Source organism: Mastomys coucha, unplaced genomic scaffold (genome assembly GCF_008632895.1).
Source record: "Mastomys coucha isolate ucsf_1 unplaced genomic scaffold, UCSF_Mcou_1 pScaffold3, whole genome shotgun sequence".
Classification (NCBI taxonomy): Eukaryota; Metazoa; Chordata; class Mammalia; order Rodentia; family Muridae; genus Mastomys; species Mastomys coucha.
Window position 1 is genome coordinate 56909525 of NW_022196909.1, and position 17886 is coordinate 56927410.

General features: G+C 38.7%; 1 protein-coding gene across 5 annotated transcripts in view; it reads left to right on the plus strand.

Moving 5' to 3' along the window:
* Positions 1-17886, plus strand: part of Ptchd4 (patched domain containing 4) — a 191538-nt gene that overhangs the window by 48278 nt on the left and 125374 nt on the right. For all 5 annotated transcript variants that reach the window (XM_031347435.1, XM_031347438.1, XM_031347436.1 and 2 more), the window contains one exon: positions 15107-15587. In XM_031347435.1, the coding sequence (XP_031203295.1) occupies positions 15107-15587 (481 nt within the window). The remainder of the gene's footprint in view (positions 1-15106; positions 15588-17886) is intronic.

The window sequence follows — 17886 nt, forward strand, 5'->3', positions numbered from 1 at the left end:
TGTAATGTTTACTTTTCTAAGGAATCAAAATATTCCTCTTTTGGATAACATTTAAGACTACTTTCAAAATATACCTCACCAGACCACGAAATGTTAACACAGTTGCAAAGCTAAGCCATTACAGTCTCGTTCCCCGTGCTAGGGAAAATATTACTTAGCTCCCACATGGAGCTGTAAGATAAGAGAATAGTTTCCTCCTTGCCTTTATCAAATGACATTCAATTATTTTCATAATTGATGCAGGAAATGTTGGTCATAGTAATGATCAATTGTAAGGATCTCATTAGGATGCATATCACAAACTATATTTTCAAAGCATGTTTGTCCTCTGGGGGGATTACAAAGAAAAGGTAATCCGGTGAGGATAAATTGAACTTAAGCAAGTGTCGCGACCTTAAACACCCTTTCTCTAGCATTTTGCTGAGGGAGCTCAATAATTACCCCTCATGATGTATCTAAGGGAGCTGACTTTCAGATAGCAGAAGGATGGATTCAAAGGGGGGGGGGAATGTAAGAACGCGGGGAGGAAGGTTCTGAGCTAGTTAGAGAGAGGACAAAGACAGGGGGAAAGGAGAAAAGATATGTAAGTGATGAGCCAAGGAAGAGATGAGAAGCACATTGATAGAAAAACAATAGAACACTGAGGTCTGAATTATGTTGGTGACAACACGAGTGGGTGTGATAAGGGCTGTATTTTTGACTCTATGTTCTCTCACACATTGTTTATTTCTTTGACCTAAAGAGAGGCACAATCTGCACTCCCTATTTCCATTAAACTCAGACATTTAGTAGAGATATACATTAAGTATCCAAGAAGGTCTCATTGGATGTATATTTGATACATTTGAAAATGAAGTGGAAATAAAAGTTAGAAAACCTCATTTTCTTTCCAAAATGTTAATGTTGCTTCTAGATTACATAAACCTATGTCCTATTGGCTAGTAATCTTGTTTAATTTCATAATTCTAGATTCATATAGCTATTGAGATAATCTGAGAAGATATATAAGCCATATTCCATTTCACAGCATGCTTTATATAGAGAGGAACTGCTCAAAAAATAAGTATCATTAGACCAAAGGAATGAAAAGGAAAGGTAAAGAGCCACGTGACAATGTATTTATAACTGAAACTCAATACAAAGGTGACATTGAGTCATCAAATTCATGAGATTTTTCTTTGTTGAGAAAACACTGTTTACACAGGAGCAAGGGCAGTTCAGGTCAGGGATTAAGTATACTAAGATTTACTATATCCTTAATATCAGGAGTCTATTGATATTCACTTGTAGCTTTAAACAGCATGTATTACTAATGCCTCAGTGGGCAAACCCACCCAGTCCATTGTGAAGAAGGCTGATCCATCTCTGTGAGTTTATTGCTTATAACTTGATCCTAGGAATGAAGGAGTACTGATGCTCAATCGTCCTATTTCCTCCTCTGCCATTCTCTTCTACACGAAGCTTGATGACGTGTTATATACACTTTTCTTTTTCTTGGTTCTGTTTCAACAACCTATTTATCTCTGTTACTTTTATAGATGATTTGAGAGGGGTTATGAATGAAACAAAAGTGACCTAGAAGTCTGTACCACTTGGTACAGCCAGTGCTTCTCTTTAGAATGCCGATATGTGTATGCACACTTTATTTTTTGTTTGTTTGCTTTTGTTTTTTTAATTAGGTATTTTCTTTATTTACATTTCAAATAATAGCCCCTTTCATTGTTTCCCCTCCAGACAAATACCCTGTTCCCTCCTCCCTCCCCCTGCTCACCAACCCACACTCTCCTGCTTCCTGGCTCTGGCATTCTCCTACACTAGGGCATAGAACCTTCACAGGACCAAGGGCCTCTCCTCCCATTGATGACTTACTAGGCCATCTTCTGATACATAAGCAGCTCGAGCCATGAGTCCCACCATGTGTACTCTTTGGTTGGTGGTTTAGTCCCTGGTAGCTCTGAGGGTACTAGTTAGGTCATATTGTTTTTCATCCTAAGAGGCTGTAAACCCCTTCAGCTTTTTGGGTCCTTTCTCTAGCTCCTTCATTGGGGACCCTGTGCTCAGTCCAATGGATGGCTGTGAGTCTCTACTTCTGTATTAGTCAGGTACTGGCAGAGCCTCTCAAGAGACAGCTATATCAGGTTCCTGTCAGCCAGCACTTGCTGGCATCCACAGTAGTGTTTGGGTTTGGTGATTGAATATGGGAAGGGTTCCCAGGTGGGGCAGACTCTGGATTGTCCTTCCTTCAGTCTCTTCTCCATAGTTTGTCTCTGCAACTCCTTCCATGGGTAATTTGTCTCCTCTTCTAGGAAGGATAGAAGTATCCACACATTGGTCTTCCTTCTTCTTGAGTTTCTTGTGGTTTGTGGATTGTGTCTTGGACCTTCTCCAACCCTGAGATTCCGCCTCACACCAGTCAGAATGATTAAGATCAAAAACTCAGGTGACAGTAGATGTTGGCGAGGTTGCTGTTGGGATTGCAAGCTGTTAAGACCACTCTGAAAATCAGTTTGGTGGTTCCTCAGGAAATTGAACATAGTACTTACTACCTGAGGACCAATCTATACCACTCCTAGGTATATACCCAGAAGATGCTCCAACATGTAATAAGGACACATGCTCCACTATGTTCATAGCAGCCTTATTCCAGAAGCTGGAAACAACCCAGATGTCCCTCAACAGAGGAATGGATACAGAAAATGTGGTACATTTACACAGTGCAGTACTACTCAGTGATTAAAAACAATGAATTTATGAAATTCTTAGGGGAATGGATGGATCTGGAGAATATCATCCTGAGTGAGATAACCTAATCACAAAAGAACACACATGGTATGCACTCAGTGATAAGTGTGCACACTTTAAATGAGCCCTACTGAATGTCAGTGACTTTGCAGCAGGCATACTTACTTGGATTCTTTAACACTCTTTTCTGTACTGCAATGTTCCTTGTATTTTCGTTCTTTTGTGATTGTTTTCATGGGCTTTATGCATTTTACAAAAGCATGAACTCTTGTAAGAAAGGAAATGGATTTTCCTTCTATTTGTCCTTATCTTGTTTTTATACCAGTAATCTACCTTCTCAGACACTTAATACAGATATGGTTAATGTGTTAGAATAGAGAGAAATCTATATAATTTCCAACAACTCCTACACCTCTAAGTGGCAAAATTTTTCTAAAACACCCTTAACACTCCATAAGGGGTTCTTTGGAAAAAACACAGGTGTGGAGACATTTATTTTCAGAATACTGTGTATTCCAGAAGATGTTTAAAAATATCTTTCTAAGGCTCACAAATGTTAGGTAATGTGCTTTAGAGGGAGTTGTGAGGAAGATAAAATGTGCATATGTACAGATGTCATCTTTCCTCCCCAGTACACAACCCCATCTCAGATGTACTACAGAAGTTCAAGGTAAAGCTTTCGAGGGCAGAACTGCCTTATTCATTATCAACTCCAATCTCAATGTTACCTCATCTCCCACATTGCAAATTGTAGTCATTCTGGAAGTTCCAGAAATACAATGTACTTACACTCCTGTGCAGGCCTTTGTGCAAAAGTCAGGAAGAATCTCATTGTTACTCTGGCCTCACAGTTTTGCTCAAATGCCACCTTCTCTGAAAAGCATATTACCTCATAGGCCATGTGATTCTTTCTTAACATTCCCTAAGCACTTTATGTTAACTTATAGCAGATAGGTAGGTAGAGAGATGATAGATTAGATAGATGAATAGATAGGCAGATGATAGAAAAATTAATATATGATAGATAGATGATAGATAGATAGATAGATAGATAGATAGATAGATAGATAGATAATCCTACCTATTTGTCATTCCTACCCCATTCTTCTATTCCAGCCCATAACCACAGTCTCTAAAGTAACTAACTGTATCCACTCTATCCTGGGCCCACTGGATATCTGAACAAAAAGTCTGCTTTATTATCTGTTTCTACCCATGTGTAACATCCTTAGATACCCAGATATGTTCACTACACTCTAGTCTAATGTAAATGCCTCCAGTGATTGACTTTGTCTTCTTTTCCTATCTTTCCTTCTGCTTAGACAATGCCTTTTATTTAAACATTTTAAAATAAAAAATATAACTACAGCACTGTCCCCCCTTCCCTTTCCTCCCTCCAGCTCTTCTTATGATCCCCCTTGCTTCCTTTCAAATCATGTACTCTTTTTCTTTAACTGATACACACACACACACACACACACACACACAAACATATATATATATGCACACATAATACATGCATGCATGCATACATACATACACACATATAATACATACATATATGGATGCATACATACACACAGAATTGTTATTAAGCCCTATTTAATGAGTTGTTTATATGTGTATATTATCATTGCTGACCACTTGGTATTGGATAATCAATTAGGGGTCTCATCCCTTTGGAAAAGAAGTTTTCCCACCCTCAGAATTCCCTATTTGCCTACAGCTCTTTGTTTAAGGATGGGGCCCCATGAGATTGCCCCATTCTGTTAGCATGTCTGTTGGTTTTGTCCTTGTTCAAGTCTTATTCAGGCAGCCATATGGTTGAGGTATCATGAGTGAATATTCCCTGTCATTTCTAATAGCCATAGTCTCACAGCTGACTTCTTGATACTTTGATTCTTATGATATTTCTTCCCCTGCCTTCTGTGATATTTTCTCAGTCTTGTATGTAGAAGTTGCATTATAGATATATTTATTTAAATGAGTAACCCATGATCAACTCTTCTCTGAATTTTGACCAATTGTGGTTTTCTGTGTTGGTCTTTGTTCTTTGCAAAGAGAAGCTTTGATAAGGAGTGGGAGCTACAATTGTCTGTGGGTTAAAGGATAAGTATTTGGAGTCTTTTTTTTTCTTTTGTTTTTTTGAGACAGGGTTTCTCTGTATAACCCTGGCTGTCCTGGAACTCACTCTGTAGACCAGGCTGGCCTCAAACTCAGAAATCCACCTGTCTCTGCCTCCCAAGTGCTGGAATTAAAGGCATGTGCCACCACTGCCTGGCCAAGGATAAGTATTTGGAGTGCATTTGGAATTATGCTGATCTCGTAAAGTGGAGGCTATAAATTCACCTCTAAGACATAAGAACACACTAGACTTGGGTAAATTTCTAGTGCTAGACTTGGTTTCTCTCCTGTTAAGGGAGTATTAAATCCAATTAGACAGGTAATGGTTACCACCATGACATTATTACCACTAATGAACCACCAGGAATATCTTGTTATACTGGTCAATAACATGATTCAGACTAAGTTAGGAGTGTTTGTTGATCTCCTCTCTTCTCAGCTTATGTGATAACTTCTGGAAATATAAATGTTAGTCCTTGCCAGGCTTTTACGGAAGGTGAAGCTCAAACCATTTATCTAAAGTGGATAGTGTTTTCAGCAACAGGGGCTTATCTTCATCCCACGTAGAAAACGTTCTTAACTCTACACTTAGGTTTTCCCCTGTAAGTTGTCAATATGGCCTGTTTTTCAACTCAGGTGCTGATAACCTACATACCACATTCATCATAAGGCCTGTGGTTATAATAGAGCCTTTGAAGGGAAAAGACTCTTAATCAAAAGAAAGGTTATGATGGTGAGACTTTCAATGCCTCTACAAAAAGAAGTAGCTCCACATAGCGACTTGTAGAATTCCTCTAGTATTCATTTAACTGGCAGCCAGTCTCCTTACTGCAGGTCAGCACCACAGCTTTGTACTGTCTGGTGTCAAATACTTGTCTTTGAATAGCCATTACAATTCCCTTGTACAACTTACCTAAAAATAGCAATATCCCTTTTAATGGAAAATTGGGTGAAAAGATCACTAATATGAGGTATAGAGAAACAACATTAATTTTCATAGCTTTATGAGTAAAGTTGAGATTTTTCTCCCGGGGTTCTTAATTTCCTTGATAAAGAATTTATAAACAATTTTACTAGAGTTTGAAAAATAGAGCTGGCATGATGCAAATATGGCAGTTGCCAGGAGAAGAGACATGAAGAGAAGAAGAGAGAAGAGAAGAACACTTAGTTATAGAACAGCAAACAAGATGGACCTGATTTGAATGTCAGGAGAGAGAACCTCTAGAGACAAAGGAGTCAGGAAGCCCGGAGTGTCGCAAGAGCATGATCAGGCTTTGGCCACTATCCAAAAGAAAAAGAGACAGAGAAAAGCAAAAGAATAACACAGAAAAGCTCAGATGTCCAAGTGCTGGTAATGGAAGGCTACAAGTGACTGTACCACATGGGGTAAGGGTGTTCCAGGAAAGATAAGCACATTATCTCACTCGAGGGAAAATTGCCCTTCCCACCATCTTAGCATGGAATTAGATGAATTGGATTTCCCAAGGGGGTGGTGTCTTGCAAGTCCAGTTAACTGAGAGGCCCAGCTGGAAAAATTGTTAAGGCAGGACACAGTGGTGTGTAGTGTTTTAATCTTTGGAACATGTTTCTATCCAGGACATAATATATGTTTTTATACTTTTAATCCCCCAGAAAACAGCTTTTCCTCAATGAGACTCAACAGAACTCTGATACTTATTATTGGCTGCCTTCAAGGCTAATGTAGAGTTTACTCCTGAAGGACTGAGCCCTTAGAAATGGGTGGAAATTAGAAAACAGTCATCACCAATTTCCAGTATGAAAACACAATGCTGCAGTTCCAAAGCTGTTCATCAGGAGGGATTAGCATCTAGACTAGAATTTGAATCACACATTGACTTATGGTCCCTTGGTTGGTAGTGTTATCTAGGAGAAGAACATTAGAGATGGAGCTGGGCATATAGCTCAGTGGGTAGTACACCTGCCTAGCATATGTAAGACCATAAGTCCAATGATCAGTGCACACTCACACACACACACAATCCAAGCCCTTCTGATACCTCAACTCTTCATCCAAAACAGAGCTGAAATGAAATTTGACTTTTGGCCCAGACAAAAATAGAACAATTCTTTTTTGGGCCCCTCTCTTCCTTAAATCTGTCTCCTGTACTTACCAATCTAACTCACATTAAATACAGGTAATAACTCTATTTCTATTCAGTTTATAAATTTATGGGAACATTTTTCACAAACAGGAAAAATCCAACATGTGTGTGTTATTGTGTATAAAGCAAACAAATATGGTAGAGGTGATTAGATAAGGATCTGAAGAACAGATGACTTTTACAACCTAAGAAGTTTATTAGTTTCATTTGTGTTACTGGAGATTTACATCCTAGAGAAAGAGGAAAATTTTCTTTTTTCTTTTTTGTTTGTTTTGTTTTGTTTTGTGTTTTGTTTTTGGGGGTTTTTTTCGAGACAGGGTTTCTCTGTACAGCTCTGGCTATCCTGAAACTCACTCTGTAGACCAAGCTGGCCTCGAACTCAGAAATTCCCCCTGCCTCTGCCTCCCAAGTGCTGGAATTAAAGGCGTGTGCCACCACCATCCGGCTTGACAAATTTCCTTATATTGTTATTTAAGGCATCTCTCTGGAGATTACTCAAGAGAGAAAAAAGGAGTGACTTTGTTCAAATTTGAAGGAGATAACCTCTTGTTGCTATGGAAATGAGCACAGGTTGTGTTGTTCTCACATTCTTCCTATTTTCCTCTTATCACAATAAGGCACACTGATCTAGCTTGCTTTGTCTGATGGCTTCAGCACTGAGGAATCATTTGGTTTCTGTTGCTGTGATAAGCGCCATGACCAACAGCAACTTGGGAAGTTTACTTCCGCTTCAGTTGTAGGCCATTAGGAAAAGCGCTCTGGCCAAATTCAAGGCAGGAAGCTGGGGGCAGGAGGTGATGCAGATGTTATGGAGGAGTGCTGTTTACTGGCTTGTTCATCTGCTTTCTTATAAATCCCTTTCTTATAAAACCACTAGTCCAGGAGTAGCATTACTGCCCAGTGATCGGGGTCCTCCTACATCAAGAAAAGGGCCTGCAGATTTGCATACAAGAAAATGTACCAATCTGATGGTGGCGATTTTTCTCAGTTGAGGTGCATCTTTCCAAGTCACCCTAGCTTGTATCAGTTGGGGGAAAAATAAAATAAAAACGGAACATTATTTAAAGAAGAGTACATCAGAACTTCAGAGATAATAAAAGCCAAATTTTTTGCCTCACCTGAAGGAGAGAGAGGTCAAAGAATCCAGGCAGCAGCTCCTTCCTGTCTTATTGTAGCAAAAGTAGAAATTTAATCCTTATGACTTGATCCTGTGCCTGTGTGCTTGACAGCACATTTTAGACACCTGCTGGGATGTAGAAATAATTTTAAATGACTAGGTGAATAAACAGTATTATGTAAATACCCCATGTGTTGCATATTAATAAGCACAATCCCCAGCCTTCTCTGAGCTCTAATCATTTCTTATATTAACATATTTGACCCTCACAAGAACTCAAAATTCTTATTTTATGAACTATGGAAGTTATCCCTGAAAGCGTAGTCTCCAGTTGTCATTTTAAGCACTAATAAATCTAATGCCCAGAAGCTTAAGACAGCTGTACTCTTTGTCAGGGTTGTGGCAGTGACCCTAAGCATCACCGGTCACCTCTTGAGTCTTTTCACATAACCTCTATCTATCTTGCACATTCTTTCTTCTGAGTACATTTAATAACTAGCCCCAAAATATGCACATGTGTTATGAATATAAGTGTTGGAGCCAGAACAAGAATGAAACAACTGGCAGTGCTACTGACAAGTAGCTGTGCATCCTTTTTCCACTCATCTTCTCATCGATGCCTTGAAGCCCTATCAGTATAACCAGTCCTCATAGACTAGTGGAAGAGTTGCCTAGGACAACACAAATCAAGATCTTAAGTCTCTGTCACTTGAATTAAATCAATCCTACCAAGCTAGGTTTGCCGACTCTGTTAAAATTATTTTATGTCCTGGTTGGCTAACATTTTTGTTTTCTTTTAGCAGCACAGAAACCCTGTCTTTAATTTTTTTTTTTAACTTCTCTCTCAGAAAAACAATACAAAATACTACATTTTCTCAGCTTCAGATATGACAAAAGGAATCACAGCTATTCTTTCTTAGGGACATTTTAATGCTTGAGAAACCTCATCTAGAAGATGATGTTTTTATTATTCTTTAATCAAATACCTTGTAGGAAGTTGTTTTCTCATTATTTGCTTATCACTTCCAAATATGAAGCTGTGTGATGGAAAACCATAATAAATAATGGTTTCATTTAATCCTATCTTGTATTTACATTTTTACAAGGGGGAATGAAAAAAATCTTAGGAAACAAATATGGAGGAATTATTAATACAAATAAAATCTCATCATTCTTTTTAGAAATGCCCCTCATTCCTTCGTATGAGGGAAAACTTTTTTTTTCAGTAAAAAATGGCAGTTGACCATCTAAAAGTTTATAATATCATTACAGAGTCTGCCTCATTGAAAATCAATGCAATCTGTATTACAATTGCCTTGGCCAGGAGCTGTGCTGACAAACTATTTCATGGTCACAGAATTATCTGAATGTTAACCTAGCATCTAATGAAGCAAATGCCTGGCTTGCTTCCTTTTAATTCCAAAGCACTATTGTGTGATTTTTTTGCCCTGCACAGTTGTCTACAACATGAATATCTCCACATTATCTTATCTATGTGAGAGAATATTCTCTGATTTTTAACTCTGAGTTTAATTTCCTCTTCACTGTAGAGGTGTGGACCGGCTGGAAGTGATTTAATGGCTACAAAGTAGTAGGATTCAATACAAGCTGAGGGATCCAGGGATATTACTGCATTGCTGTTATTGAGCAGACTCGGATGGCTCTGAGAGAGTGTTGTGACCGGTAATTTTATTGATTCACCTTGCAACAATTTACCTACTGGAGACAACCGAAGCTGGCATTTTCCTTATGCTGCACTCAGAATCTGAAATGCTGCAGAATTTCCTAACGGGCAGTTTTGCTTCCAAGTCATCCTGAGCCCCCCATACTCTTTCTCTGTAGAGCATGAGTGTAAGAGTTCAAAAAAAGTTCATTAAGTCTTTCACCAGAATAAACCAGCCAGTGTTTTCACACACACCCTTGATGAGACAATGCAGAAGGAGCCCCGACTCTCTCTCTAACCTAAGTTCTTACCCCTCCCTTCTGTACTTTAAGCATCCTATGCCCTTTATGCATGCTAATTCTTCTCCTGTGATGGCTGTCTTGCACTCACTGAGGTGCCCTGCCTGTTGAATAGTGACTTTTTGTCCTGCATGTGCCTCAAGCAAAGCGAAAGCTGCTGTGGAAATGATACAGGAAATGAAAGTGATTGAATAATCACTTTCATTATCACTTTGGATAATAAAGGGGGACAACATTTAAAACATAAATAAATAAAATAATCAATAAAAGAAAGGAAAAAGGAAAAGCTGATAATATCATTTTAAATTGTCCATTTTTAGCTAAATATTCTCTAAAATGCAATGTAATTAGTAATTTACACCTAGAGGTGTGTTCCCTCAGTTAAGAAATTTTATTCAGAGAATAGGATCGTTTGAAGCTCCAGGAAGTTATTTGTAAGCAGACCAGGAAAGGTCCTAGCTCTCACCTACTTTGGGTTCTCACTGAAGAAAACAGAAAAGGAGCAATAGAATGACTATATACAACCATCTCAGATAGAAATCTTTAGTAGGAAGTTTATAAAACAGGACAGTGCAATGATCTGAAATGGCCTGTCTTTGGGGAACAGGGTGTCCAGTTTGGATTATATGATTTATATCACTTTTATAGCTAAGACCTCCATAACTGGAAGTACTCTTGGCTTTAAGAAGAGTATAGGGAAATATTCAAAGCAAGGAGCACACCAGACACATACATCAGGAGGTCGAAATTAACTTGATGTGTTCAAGGAGGAAGAGGAGCATGAAGAAGAGAGAAGAGGGGACAAGGGACAGGAGAGCAGTAGGCAAAGTCAGAAGACATTTTTACCTGTGGCTACACATTGTTCTTCCGGCTTGGTAAAAAGCCCCATAATAGACCTAGTCCAAGTGCAAACCATTTGGAGGGGTTTAGGCATAGAAATGATGTGGTATCATTTGCAATTTGATGAGTACGCTCTGTGTGATACACAGAGTAGACAGAGGAACAGCAGGATCAGACCATGATATAGCCAGAGACCTGATGTCATCTTATGCTGTTAACATGGCAGCTGAGCTCAGACAAGCACAGAAATAGAGCAACACTGAAGTTGTCATGTTACCAGTATTCTGCCATTTAAAATTTTAAGACATATGGTAACATAAGAGTGATTTCTATACCCATGGAAACTTCAAATTTGTATGATAAATTACTATGGTAAATGAAGAGACTGAGTCAAATTACAGGCAATACTTTATCTGACAGGCTACCTCACATGAAGAGGAAGAAGGTGGAAAGAAGGACTACAGGTGAAATAAAGTTTTGATGCATGAGTCAAGGGGATTTCTCTGCTCTGACTCCAGGAAGATCTAGAAGGATTAGACTTGGACTCTGAGAATCTCAATGGGAACTAACAGGAATGTCTTTTCTACATGTCTGGATTCACGTATCTAGCAAATAAAACAGCTCTACCTATGACTAGTTAGATCTTAACCCTGTGCTGAAACAACCAATCCATTGCTCTAATAGTTGTAAGAACATCATTTAGAAAATTCGACTCTCTTCAAACTCTTCATATAAGTAGGGTTTTTTTTTTCATAAAACAAGAAAACTGAAAACCTAACTTCTATATCCTATAATCATCACTCCATATATTCATGTCTCCTCCTATTAAAGATAAGAAAACTGAAGACAACACACACAGTGGACTAGGTAGATGTTTTCCTCTATTAGAATGAGTTGTATGCTACAACTCAAATCAACCAATCTTCTGCGCAATTCTTTGCATTAACCTTACTGAATGTATTATCACTCCAAGGAAGTCCTCTACAAAACATAAATATTTGCTGCATCCAATCTTAGTTTTCTCCTACTTATAAGTATCTAATGATTCATTAGTTTGATAAGAGAACCTCTTTGCTACTTTTATCCAATAGTAGAACATTCTCATGTCCATCATATGTTGGATCGAGTTTCTAAGGACTCCAGTGGGATAGGTTGGCTGAGCCACCTGCATGGATAGGTTGTAACCATATAATGGAATTTAGATCCAAGATGTGAAAATGCCTCATTTATATTCTGCAGGTACATAGATTTAAACATGGGCCAGAAACTCATTCTTCTTATTTACTTAAATACAATGGAGAGGGGAAGATACAATAAAGATGTATCTTTTATAAGGTATTTATTATTTTAAAATGGAAATTAGACAACTTCAAAGGGAAGGTTAGCAGCTGGTCAAACTCAGAAAAGCTGGGCTATTTAAAAATCTACACATCTTTAAGTGTTTGACTTTTGTCCAGTCATACAATGAGCACCTCCCTTGTCCACTATAATCTTGAAGTGAGACCTGAGAGACACATAACTTTCTTGCTGTTGCTAAAGTTCCCCAGAGGTTTCATTAATGACAGAAATGAGCTAAGGCACACATCACAGCACATTTTTAAAACGAAACACAGCTTTGAAAATAAGGGCTCTCTCAGATGATCAGACTCACAAGTTTAAATAAAGACAGAATTTAAGAAAATATGGAACCAAAACATTATGTCAATTTTTATATAAAAATAAACCAAATAAATGAGTAATTTTTGTATAGTGTCCAAATACAAACTAAGTCCACAACACTCAGTTCTGGGGCATATTTCACATCTCCTTTATCAAAGCTTTCCAACCCTCTTTGCAAGACCCAACATGTTTAAACAAGGACTAAACTTGTAGCTTAATTCTTTTGCTGATTATTCTGTGTATATGGGTACTTTCCTTGCATGTGAGTTTGTGCACCAAGCAAGTGTCTGGTGCCCTTAGAAACCAGATTATAAGTCAGATCCCCTGGAACTGGTGTTACAGATGGTCATAAGCTGCCTTCTGGGTTCTGGGAATTGAACCAGGGTTCTCTGGAAGAACAGCTCTTAACCACTGAGTCCTCTCACCAGCCCTGGTTTGTTCTTTTTTATACATATAAAGGAATAGCATGATTACAAAGATCCCATGAAAGCTGTTTATGCACCAAGGGAGACCCACAAATTCAATTGCTAAGAAGTAAGTTGTTCATTTGGGTTTGTTCTAGTTTCTTAACATATTATAGCTATTGTAATAGTTACCATGTAGGGACAGGTACACAGAGTGATGATCATATTGTTCCTTTTCAAGGTTTGATCACTCTTCAAGTTGCATTTGTATTCTCTGAACATCTAACCTTTTCTTGTTTGCAATACATGGTAGGGTTACCTTTGTGAATGTTAATAGCAAAATGCAAGTAAGTGTTTCACATCTAAGTGTCTATCTCATGTGCGAGCAAGAATCCCAGCAGTTTCTGATACTCTCTTATGGTCAGCACACTGGTCAGTGGGCTGCTCCTGCTCTTTGGAGAGAAATGTTCTCTACTAAGAATCAACTCTTTTATACCCTTGTGAGATCATCTCTTGTGACTCCGTTCACATATGGAGTTAGTTCATGAGTTCATGAGTTACAGCATGAACTAACTTTAGTGCTTGCATCTTACCCACTACCAACAGCATTTTTTCAACTCTATAAGTCATTCTGGAGCCTACTTTTGGGTTTAACATTCTATTAACCATTATCATTGAAGGATGGAGACAGCTGTGGCAAAAATGAAATTTCCAAATACATTGAAATTGTGCAATGGCTGCCAGGAAGCATCCTCACTGGGTGAGAAGAACTGGTAATTCTGTGTCCATCCACATAAGCATAAAGGAGAACTGACCACTTTGTTTGTTCAATTCCTAGCATGATGATCTTATGCACAGTCCCACATGTCCAACTTTGAAGCTGAGATACTATTTGATGACACTACCTGAAATCTTACAGCCTCATTTGGGAATTTATCTCCAGAAAAAGATAAATCTGAGACAGAGTCGGGTATTCAGGAGGAGGTGGTACAGGCCCAGCAAGTGCCTGTATCACATGCAGGAAATGTTTCCATACCACACTAGCTGCATTTATCCTATTCTGAACTGCTCATTTAACCTCAGTAGTATAAGGAAGTAAGGGTCTTCTTATCTTTATGTTGGTGGGAATCTTAATGCTGGAATGCTTAGTATATTTATGTATAGGGTGATTATTTTAATTTTGAAACTTGAAGACTGTTTTCTTAGAATTTAAAAGGAAAACATCTAGGGCAGGCAAACTATAAAACTCAGAAACTGCTAGAGAAGGAGCCTGGAGAAGAGAAGGAAGGAAAAAACGTCATGCCATTGAAGCCAATACATAGGCCAGGCACATGGTGAACACACAGGCACATGGCAGGGGAAAAGGCTTTAGAGAAAGTATGAATTCCAAAGTATCAGGAAAAAGGCTTACCTAGGTTCTGACCAGAACCTGAAAGAAATAAGCAGAAAGGGGGAAAAGAATACACAGTGCCTTTCTGACTCATGACACAAGGATGGGAAATAGCAGACCCTCATGTTGTCTCACAAGGACAGGGCTGGGGCCAGGAGACTTGGGGAGGAAAAGTGCAGTGTTTCATTGAAGAAAATTTTATTCAATGTCTTTAACATGGCCTTGTCACTCTATCTACTTACAGCTACACATCAATCATAAACTTGATTAAGGAATATGGCTACATTGCTATAGAATAAAATGTTAGAGCTGGGCGGTGGTGGCGCACGCCTTTAATCCTAGCACTTGGGAGGCAGAGGCAGGCGGATTTCTGAGTTCGAGGCCAACCTGGTCTACAGAGTGAGTTTCAGGACAGCCAGGGCTACACAGAAAAACCCTGTCTCGAAAAAAAAAATGTTAGGAATGAGAACATTTGGGAATCCAAATTTATGAGCCCTTTTCCTCTAGTTGTGGCAACTCTGATGTAGCTTTGTAACACTCTCTCCATCATCTTTATTCCTGTTCGTCATGCAGGATCTCCCTTGTAGCTCCAAGAGGTTGAGACTAAAAGCCTGACTTCCTCTCCACCCACATCAGTTCCACAAATCACCAGCCTTCCTTGTGCTTCTTCACTTAGAATAAGAAACTGTCCCTTGGAATGTGCATCCTTCTGGTAACTGAAGTCTTCCCTCTTTCTGTTTTCAAGGATGGGAGGAACAGTTTTATTGGACACCAGCTGGGCGGGGTAGTGGAAGTACCAAACAGCAAAGACCAGCGGGTCAAGTCAGCCAGAGCCATTCAAATCACCTACTACCTCCAGACCTATGGTTCTGCCACTCAAGACCTCATAGGGGAGAAGTGGGAGAATGAGTTCTGTAAGCTTATGAGGAAACTCCAGGATGAGCACCAAGACCTCCAACTGTACTCTCTGGCATCTTTTAGCCTCTGGAGAGACTTTCATAAGACCAGCATCCTGACCAGAAGCAAGGTCCTGGTGAGCCTTGTGCTGATCCTGACCACGGCCACCCTGTCCAGCTCCATGAAGGACTGCTTGCGCAGTAAGCCCTTCCTGGGCCTCCTGGGGGTGCTCACAGTATGCATTTCCATCGCCACTGCAGCAGGGATCTTCTTCATCACTGATGGGAAGTACAACTCCACCCTGCTGGGAATCCCTTTCTTCGCCATGGGTAACTATCCATCCTTGTGGTAATCGGATTCTTGCTGGTTTGGGGCAAGGTAGTACATTTCTTGGCTTCTCAGGTGGATATGTTTTAGTTTTGCTTTGGTGTGTCTGCGTGTGATTGTGTATTATTTTCCTTGGGGGGGGGTTGTGTTTGCTTTGCCTTTTTGAGGCCTTCAAAGGACATTATAGAGTAATCAAATCATCCTTCCTTTTAAACTAAGGAAGTCAAAAGTCTGTAGATTACACAATATGGGAATTCTTTACTCAGTTTCTTTATTGCCAATGGATCGGAAGTATCTGATATAAAACTAAGGAGAGCTGGTGCTTGTTGCAAACATAATTTTGTGCTTTCCAATCATAGTCATCCTCAGGGATAGTAACAGGATAGTTAATGAGTATGGTGAATGATCTAAGAACAACTATTATGTCATAATCTCAGTTATCTTCTAAAGTAAACTCAAATTCAGCTAACAGCTTTGCACAGAAACTACTCTATAATTTTACCTGTTAAAAATAATTTTTTAAAAAAAAAAAAAAAACTGCTTAATGCCACTTAGATATATTATCCAGTTTATATGTTTCTCTCTGATGGAAATATCATCCTTAAGATTATCAATTTTCTCCCAGCCAGACATAAGTGATGTCCTAACTACTAAAAATGGTGTGTGTGTGTATGCATGTATGTATGTATGCATGTATGTATGGGGTATATATGTGTATATATTTACTGTGAACAAACATGAGCGAGGACTCAGGGACAGAGTGAATATGTCCTATTGATAAATAGGAAATAATGGTAAGATCTGTGGTATTCACAAGGTTCTGTTCTATGCAGTGTAATCATGTGGAACAATTCATAAACTGAACCTCCAGGTGCTGAACTGACATGAGCAAGATATTCCTAAACTATAAAGAGCGATTTTTGATATACTAGTTTAAAATCAATTGTAAATAAGTTTCACTATGCAAATGCTAAATATGCAGACAAGTATACAGAAAGCTTTCTACGTGGCAAAAGCATCATTTTTTTTTTTTAACCTTCACAAGTATTTCTGTATTGAGAATCCAACTTCATTGTAGTTTAATGAGTGAGCTCGTCTATCTAAACCTATAACTCTGGCATAAAATACCAATAGAAGGTCTTCAAATTATTGTTTTAACATAATATAATATAATTAAAAATAATAGTTGAGGGCCGGGCAGTGGTGGCGCACACCTTTAATCCCAGCACTTGGGAGGCAGAGGCAGAGGCAGGCAGATTTCTGAGTTCGAGGCCAGCCTGGTCTACAGAGTGAGTTCCAGGACAGCCAGGGCTACACAGAGAAACCCTGTCTCGAAAAACAAAACAAACAAACAAAAAAGTAGTTGAAAGTAAATGTTCAACAAATATGTACAAGTTTTAGTAGATAACATTGTGTGAAAACTCTGAATTCCACAATGATAAGGCAACAACCTTTGGCTTTATGCAATTGAATCTTAAATTTTTTCCGTAGCATCACAAATGTATATCTGCTAGCTAATAAAAATAACCTTTCCAAAAAACATGTAAAGTATTTTACCATTAGTGATAACAATGAGTCTGAGACTGAATCATTTATACATTTTATCCTTTGTAAATATTCAAGTCTCTTCTTGACTTGAAAACTGACCCAAGATGTCTAAAAATCACACAATAAGACTCACAAAACAAGGCTTTCTCAAGCCTAATCAAAACCAGTGGCATCTTAATTATAACGTAGAAAGACATTTTTCAAGAAAGGAAAGGATTATACATTCTATACAAATAAGGTTTAAAAATAAAACTACCTCTACTGATGCTAGATTGTGATGTCAGCTCGACAAGGGCAGACATAGCGTTGGAAAAGTCCGGATTTTTAGCATACACATTGTGCTAGCCTTTGCAATCACAAATCCCCTCTGGACACTGTGGACGTGGACCGTAAGTAGTCCACGGTGCTGCTGCAGCTCTGAGAGGATTGTGCCTGCTGTTCTCTGAAGGTAAGCCGTGAAAGACCCACAAGCATGTGCTTAAAACTGCCACTTCTTCAAGACTGGGCTTTCATCTTGGTTTTCTCCTGATGCTATATGTTATACTGAATACTCAGGAGCATCTATTTGTTCTGGTTTTTCGTATTAAAGTGAATAATTTGGGCAATTTACATTAAATTTGAAGATGTTATAGCATCTTCAACTATTCATCATTAATTGAATGTAGGATTTTACCATCCCTTTTATTTTTTTTATTTTTTTTCTTTATTTATATGCAAATTTCTCCATTCCCAGTTTCCCCTCCAAAAAACAAA